The sequence below is a fragment of the Coenobita brevimanus genome, chromosome 11 (genome assembly GCF_032717465.1).
Source record: "Coenobita brevimanus isolate Jiangsu-jjx chromosome 11, ASM3271746v2, whole genome shotgun sequence".
Lineage (NCBI taxonomy): Eukaryota > Metazoa > Arthropoda > Malacostraca > Decapoda > Coenobitidae > Coenobita > Coenobita brevimanus.
Window position 1 is genome coordinate 11,203,218 of NC_136964.1, and position 8,327 is coordinate 11,211,544.

Consider the following 8,327-nt stretch of genomic DNA (forward strand, 5'->3'; position numbering starts at 1 on the left):
TTATGTATGCATGTATGTATGTATGTATATGTATGATGTATTTTATACTGAATGCGTGGATGGTAAAAATACATACATATACAGTAGCAGTTGTATTTTATTGTTGCCTTTTGGTTATAGCAGTGTAAGGTATCTCTCTTATACATTCCTGTACTCTTTTCAATCTAACTTGGCCCAAAATTATCACTCCATCTTCATTGCTGGGTCATAGCAATAGATTATCGCTAGAATTTGATGCTAGTCATGAAGAAGTGCTATGGAGAGGATGTAGAGGCATGGTATTATCTTTCTGCCACTGAGCTATGTGAAATAAGCTGCAAAAAGGCGAAACTCTGGGCAAGGTTGCTGAATGGTGGATAGTCATTCTCTCTCTCTCTCTCTCTCTCTCTCTCTCTCTCTCTCTCTTTCATACACACAGCACAACTCACTCTTGTTTCAGTTTTAATCAAACCGTGGACAGGTTAAGGGTCAACCAAGGATAAAGTTCCTGGATTTTATGTTCATGTCACAGGACCAAAAATATAGACAGTGGGTGTTTGTGCTGAAGTGGTGATATGTGGAGGTGTATGGCACGTGGGAATGAGGGGCGTCGGGGAATGGGCAGCTTGATGGCCAGATGGATGCATAAAAAAGAAAAAAGAGAAAGAGAGTAATTGATAGATGGGTAGATGGAGGGAAGGTGAAAGATAGATAGATAGATAGATAGATGGGCATAAAAGGTTTGGATTATAGTGAGAGAGAGACAAATTGATGTAGATAGATAAATTAAGAGAGATATAGGCAGGTAGGTAGGTTGATAGATATGTAGGTAGGTAGACAGAGGTAGGTAGGTTGATAGATAGGTAACCAGGAAGATAATTACAGGTAGACAGATTAAGAGAAATATATATGTAGGTAGGTATATAGTCATACATGTGTAGGTAGGTAGAGGTAAGTAGGTAGGTTGGTAGATAAACAGATAAATGGTAAAAAAGGATCAGGTAGATAGCAGTAGGTAGGTAGATAAGTAGATAGATAACCAAATAGATAATTAACTGGTAAAATGATTAGACAGATAGAGGTAGGTTGATAGATAAGTAGATAGACATTACCAGACAAATAGTAAAGAGAGAGAGAGAAAAAAAAAAAGATTACCCAGTAGGCAGACAGGTAAATCAAACAAGGTATATGCTTTCTAATTGCTTATATTTTTTTCATATTTTTTCAAACACTTGCTGGGTGGAAGTTCGTTGGAAATGTGCGCGTTCCGGCGATGAAAATGGTGCCCTGTGTAGCTGTGATGAGAGCCCCTTAACCCTTTCCAACCGGCGACTTATTCTCTGGTCTAGCTGCCAACAGGAGAGCCAGAAGATTTGGTTCAAACTAGATTTTTTCAGTTAATTTGAGGGCTTAGATCTAGACTTCCCTAACCTCTTAACTTTCTAGAGGTTTCCCCTTAAGTACAATTGTCCAGCATAAAAAAATTAGCTGTGGGAATTTCGGGACGTTTCAGCTGTCTAGCCTGTCATATCATTAGTGAATGACTGACGGACAGCGGGGTCCCTAGAGCCGCGCCCTTATCTAAAAATACATCATCGGGTGGAAGGGGTTAACATCGATTCACAAAACACAAGATGAATTCCCTGTGGTAACTAAGATTTCCTTTTCCAGTTAAAACAAGGAGAGGAAAGTGCATGTTGTCCCATATACCTTGCTTATCCTGCAATATTTAGGCTTGGTTACGTAGGGAAAGCAATCCATTAATTTAGTGAATCTTATAAGGGGCGTCTGCTTTGTTGTGGTGTTTTTAAAAGACTGTGGGGTAGCTTTTCGTTGGTGGAGGAAGGTTCTTAGCGCCGTCCTCTCACCGGTTTATTTCTGCATGTGGTGTGCCCTTAGTGCCTGGGGGTATCATTTTTTTCCCCTGTAATTTCCCGATGTTTTTATTCAGTTTGGGATAGACTGTGGACTTGAGCAGTTAGACGTAGCCTGAATAAACCCTTTGCCAAATTGTCATCCCTTAAACTGAGTAAAAATCATCCCATAACTGCAAGAACAGGCTTCAATACACGTCACCCGGCGTTTAGGGGCGTAAAATGTGGTTAACAAGGGGAAAGTCAGTAAAAAAAAAAAAGAGGGAATATATAGTTGTCATCTGTGAATCAGTCGAAGAGTCAGCGTTCTTGGCACAGGTCGTCCCGTCGGTTATTGGATCTCATTTTAGGCCTTGGCAGTTTCAGTGGACTTGGTATCCTCTGATGCCTTCTCTTCCTCCTCATGGATGCAGAACCCAGGCATCTGTTTCTGCAGAGCCTGTGGAAGGGAAAATGAAAATATTAGGAAGTCTTTGTGGATCTAGATGTCTCCTGTCTGTGCATCTGTTAAAACCTCACTCACATACTCTCTCCTAGTTAGTCTTTTACTCTCCATCCTCTCCACATGGCAAAACCACCTCTCTGTTTCTCCTAACGCTTTCCATCACATCCACATCCACCCCACAACTCCATTTCACTTCCTCATTTGTCAGTCTCTCTCCATGCAACTCCATATGCTCCTCTCCGATAAGTCTCTCACTCTCCATCCTCTCCGCATGACCAGTCCACCTCAGTGTACATCTAATGCATTCTGTCACATCCACACCATACCACAATGCTCCTTCACTTCCTCGTTTGTCAGTCTCTCTTTATGCAACTCCACACGCTCCACTCAAGTAAGTCTCTCACTCTCTGTCCTTTCCACATGGCTAAACCACCTCCATATATTTCTCCTAGTGCTTTCTTTCACATCCAGATACACACCACTCACCCTCCATCCTCTCCACATGGCCAGTCCACCTCAGTGTATTTCACTTAACGCTTTCTATCGCATCCACATCCATAACACAACCCTTCTTCTTTTCCTTATTTGTCAGTCTGCCTCTCCATGCAACTCCACATGCTTCCCACTCTCACTCACCATCCTCTCCACATGGCCAGTCCACCTCAGTGTATTTCACTTAACGCTTTCTATCGCATCCACATCCATAACACAGCCCTTCTTCTTTTCCTTATTTGTCAGTCTGCCTCTCCATGCAACTCCACATGCTTCCCACTCTCACTCACCATCCTCTCCACAAGGCCAAACCACCTCATTGTACTTCTCCAACGCATTCTGTCACATCCATACCACAACACTCCTTCACTTCCTCATTTATCAGTCTGTCTCTCCATGCAACCCCACACGCTCCTTTCCCCTATTTGTGGATCTAGATGTCTCCTGTCTGTGTATCTGTTAAACCTATATGTTAAAACCTGACTCACATACACTCTCCTAGTTAGTTTCTTACTCTCCATCCTCTCCACATGGCCAATCCATTTCAGTGTACATCTCCTAATGCATTCTGTCACATCCACATCCACACCACAACACTCCATCACTTCCTCATTTGTCAGTCTGTCTCTCCATGTAACTCCACACGCTCCTCTTCAAGAGTGAAACTCACCAGGCGGAATTTGGGATGGTTGATGGCATACACGATTGGGTTGTAAACAGAAGCACTCTTAGCCAGGAGAGCAGGCAGCATGGAGACGATGGGAGTGATGCTGCTTTGATCGAAGAATAGACCCTGAAGGAGAGAGAGTGGGAGTTGTAGCAGTAGGAGGAGAAGGAGGAGGAGGACGAGGAAGACTAAAAGACAATGAGAAGTGTTAATATTGTTGTTATTATTGGTGTTAATATAATAATAATAATAATTACTACTACTACTACCACTAACATTATGAACTCCACAACACTGGCATATGAGCCCCAGTAGATGAACCATGTAACACCCAAATTAAATCGCTAAATGACAAGTGCTAACAAACCTGCAATAACACACCTGTGGCTCGTGACTCACCTGAACCACCACACTGGCGTAGGGAGTCCAGCAGATCAGCCACAGAGCCACGTTAGTCATGGCTACTTTGGCGATTCTGACTTCGGCTGACTGTGCATTGGCCTCAGCGTTGGATCTCAAGTTAGACACATTCATCTTCTTGGCCTGCTCCCTCATCGCCTTCTCGTGAGCGACTATAGCCTTGACGATGAAGACGTAGGCGAAGACGATGACGAGGAGGGGGATGCAGTAGTCAAAGATAAAGATGCAGATCCCGAAAGAGCGCAAGTTCCAGTCCTTTGAGAGGTAGTCAAAGGAGCAGGAGTCCAAGATGCCTGTTGGTGGAGAGGTTGACTGATAGATAGATGGATAGATAGGTAGGTAGATGGAGGGATAGATAGATAGGTAGGTAGAGGGATAGGTGGGTATATATATGCCTGTTGGAGGAGGATAGATAGATAGATAGGAAGCTAGGTAGGTAAATGGATGGATGGATAGGTAGGTAGGTGGACGTATATAGGTTGATGGGTAGATAGATAGGTAGGTGAATATACAGTAGGTAGATAGATAGATAGGTTGGCAGTTAGATAAGTAGGTACATGGATAGGCAGACGAAGAGACAGGCAGGCTGACAGAAACTAAAAGAGACAAGGAGTTAAAAGAAAGAAAAAAAAAACTGCATAACACTAAGAAAAGGTATGCGTAACAGCTAAAAAGATCAGCGTAAGATTGAAAAATATCCGCGTAACAATGAAAAAGATCCGCATAAGAGCAAAGAAGATCAGCGTAACAGTGAAAAAAGATGCGTAAGGGAGAAAAGGATCAACGTAACAGCGAAAAAAATATATATATGTATAGGTCAGAATGAGAAGGGATGCGTAAATGCGAAAAAGGAAGCGTAAGGGCGAATGAAAGATCAGCGTAACAGCGGATGAAGACCTGCGTAAGATCATAAAGTCTAGAAATATCTCTCAGGTCCAACTCGCCCTCAAATATACGCATAACGGTGAAAAAAGATCTGCGTAACAATGAAAAAGGTTGCCTAAGAGTGAAAAAATCAGCGTAACAGTGGAAAAAGATTGCATAAGGGCATAGAGTCTAGAAATATGTCTCAGCTCGCACCTACCCTCAGGAATATATCTGCCCCAGCCGAGGAAAGGAGGGATTGACCAGCCAATTGCATACGCCCAGCAGAACAGGATCATAATCATGGCCTTCCCAGAGGTCAGTGGCGTCCCGGACACACCCTTCACGATGACGTTGTAGCGATCATAGGAGATGAACGCCAGAGACCAGATGGAACAGAGGCCAGTGATCGAGCCTGCGGGAGAGAGAGAGAGAGAGAGGGGGGGTTTTAGCAGTAGTTGTGGAAGGAGTGGTAGTTATTTTTTAAGAGGTAGGGTAATGGTTGTGGTGAAACACATCTCCAAGCATGTCTTAATTCGTTACTGTCATCATTATCATTCCTACCATCGTCATCTTCATCATCATCATCATCCAGACCCAAGGTTCTACTGCACACACACACACACACACACACACACACACACACACACACACACACACACACACACACACACACACACACACACACACACACACACACAACGCCTCATAAACAAACTTCTAAGAATAATCAGTTTGGGTATGCGGCCGTGTGATGTGTCCGGCTCAGGGAAGGTGGACGCCCCTGCCCTGCATAGTCCCGGGTCACCCTTGGGCAAGGTGTAGCACCCGTTAGCCCACCAAATAATTAGTAGATTTGCTTGTGCTTGATGGGTTTGCTCACACACATACACATAGACACACACACACACACACACACACACACACACACACACACACACACACACACACACACACACACACAAATTTAAGGATATGTACGATAAATATGGTCTAAGACACGGGACAATACGAGCTTGACTCATTCCTGTAAAGATACAATTAGGTAAGGTAGGTAAGAACACACACACACACACACACACACACACACACACACACACACACACACACACACACACACACACACACACACACACACACACACACACACACACACACACACACACACACACACACACACACACACACACACACACACACACACACACACTAGGGTACAACAACACACACACACACACACTCACCCAGACAGGCATAAAGTTCGCAGAAGAAGGCGCTGAACATCCACACTCCTCCGCTGAAGCAGTTGTAGGCGAAGAAGGGGAACTGCGACAACATCATGCACATGTCACTGAAAGCCAGATTTGCCACCAGTGTGTTGGCCGGTGTACGGAGATTCTTGGTCTTCATAAACAGGAGGAGAACCATGCCATTGCCTGTGTGGGAGAGAGAACACAAGTGGAGAACACGACAGGAGACCAAAATATAACAAAGCAACAGGAGAAGAACAGAGATTAGAGCGAAATAGCAGAAGAGGATGTAGTGTGGAAGACTGGCGAGGAGAGTGTATGTGCGTGAGGTGGAGAGGGAGGGAGGGGGAGGCCGAGGATGAGATGGAGGGATGGGGTGGAGAGGTATATGAGAGAAGGGTGTGTGAGTTGGGAGCAGGGCAGTGAAATGGCGGGGGACAGGGCGACGTGGAGGTGATTTGTTTGTGGCCACCCCGAACGGGATTGAGGCGTCTGGCAATAGATAGATAGAACATAGGAGATCGCGATATAGCAGAACATAACAGAACAGATTATAACAGTAGGAGAACAAAGTGGAACAAAAGAACAAGTTTGGATATTATTTGAGTGAACTGGATGAGGATTTTGATGAAGCTGGAATATATGATGTGATTCTTTACCCCTAAAAGCCTGCCCCCTTTACCCCCCCCCCTCTCTCTCTCTCTCTCTCTCTCTCTCTCTCACACACACACACACACACACACACACACAGAAAACCAGTGTATATAACTAGAGATAAGTGCCTACTCTTTACTGAAACATTATTATTATTATTATTATTATTATTAGTGGTGGTAGTAGTAGTAGTAGTAAGAGTGATAGTAGTAGTAATGGTAGCAGCAGTAGTAGTAGTAGCAGCTTTAATATCATCAGTACTATCAAACTCTCCAACTCACCAAAGATTGAGATGGCGCCAAGGATGAGATAAATGACTCCCAGCAGGTAGTGCCACATGGGGTTGACGGGGGGAAAGGCGTCCCAGTGGGGGTGTACCAGGGGTTTGATGTGTTCCGGCACCAGATCCGTCACCGACACACCTTCAGGGTATCCGAAATTCATCCCGGGAGCCGAATACGCATGCGCCACAGGGCCGCTGGCGTTCGAAGAGGTCATCAGGACGCTCGCCATGTTGCCTTCCTGTGAGAAATAGATGGATGGATAGATAGATAAGTGAATAGATAGGTAGATAGATCGATAAAGAGATTTTTTTTGGCTGGACAGGTAGTTAGATAATTAGATATGTGGACAGGTAGATAATTAGATAGATAGGTGGACAGGTAGATAATTAGATAGATAGACAGGTAGTTAGATAGGGAGATAGAAGGTAGATAATTAGATGGATAGATGAACAGGTAGTTAGATAATTAGATAGATAGGTGGACAGGTAGATAATTAGATAGATGGACAGGTAGTTAGATATAGATATTCAGGTAGTTGGATAGATAGATAGACAAATAGTTGGATAGATAGATAGATAGACGTGTTGGATAGATAGACAAGTAGTTGGATAGATAGATAAATAGACAGACAAGTACATAGATAGATAGATAGATAGACAGGTGTTGGATAGATAGACAAGTAGTTGGATAGATAGATAGACAGGTAGTTGGATAGATAGATAGACAGGTAGTTGGATAGATATATAGGGTAGTCATTGATTACCTTTATCTACCGCTGTCTGTCACTTCTGCGTGTGTGAGTCAGAAGGAAATGAAGGGCGTAGGTAGAGGAGGTCTTAAGATGGCGTGGCGGAGAGAGAGGAGAAGGAGGCCCACTCTGCTCTCCTCTGCTCCTCTGCTTCCTTATATACCCGGCCAGTCCCTCGTCATCATCTTGTTAGTGCCACCGAGGGAAGGGGTCAAGGGAATAGTGATGTTATAAGATTTCTCCTCCTGAGTGACACTCTTGGAGATTTGCCTACCCCTTCACTACTACCATGTCTTCTGGCGTACTCTCTCTCTCTCTCTCTCTCTCTCTCTCTCTCTCTCTATTCTAAAATATGCAAAAGATTAAATAAAAAAAAAGTGATATGTCATCTGCACCCCTATTCTCATCAGTTAAAGAAACTCCCTAACACCTTTTCCATAAGCAACACCCCCCTACCACACACACACACACACACACACACACACACACACACACACACACACACACACACACACACACACACACACACACACACACACACACACACACACACACACACACACACAAAATCCTTGGTGTAACATACAATACATCAGTGTCATTTAAACAACACATCACAAACATTAAAAACAAAATAACACCAAGACTCA

At 43.9% G+C, this 8,327-nt stretch overlaps 1 protein-coding gene across 1 annotated transcript; it reads right to left on the reverse strand.

The window, feature by feature from the left end:
- Window positions 1-2,112: 2,112 nt before the first annotated feature.
- On the reverse strand, window positions 2,113-7,789 carry LOC145411327 (compound eye opsin BCRH2-like). The gene is made up of 7 exons (XM_080281360.1): window positions 7,693-7,789; window positions 6,927-7,167; window positions 5,986-6,177; window positions 4,962-5,156; window positions 3,857-4,170; window positions 3,461-3,583; window positions 2,113-2,292 (listed from the first exon to the last, which is right to left on the reverse strand). The coding sequence occupies exons 2-7, from the start codon at window positions 7,156-7,158 to the stop codon at window positions 2,200-2,202; spliced, it is 1,149 nt and encodes a 382-aa protein (XP_080137486.1). The 5' UTR covers window positions 7,159-7,167; window positions 7,693-7,789; the 3' UTR covers window positions 2,113-2,199.
- Window positions 7,790-8,327: the final 538 nt, after the last annotated feature.

What these genes read in the sequence shown, in the direction of transcription:
- LOC145411327 (XM_080281360.1), bottom strand. Translation starts at nt 7,158, where the DNA reads ATGGCGAGCGTCCTGATGACCTCTTCGAACGCCAGCGGCCCTGTGGCG. An exon ending in TGGCGCCATCTCAATCTTTG is followed by an intron (nt 6,178 to 6,926) that starts GTGAGTTGGAGA and finishes TCTCCCACACAG; the next exon opens with GCAATGGCATGGTTCTCCTC. An exon ending in ACCATCCCAAATTCCGCCTG is followed by an intron (nt 2,293 to 3,460) that starts GTGAGTTTCACT and finishes TCCCTTCCACAG; the next exon opens with GCTCTGCAGAAACAGATGCC.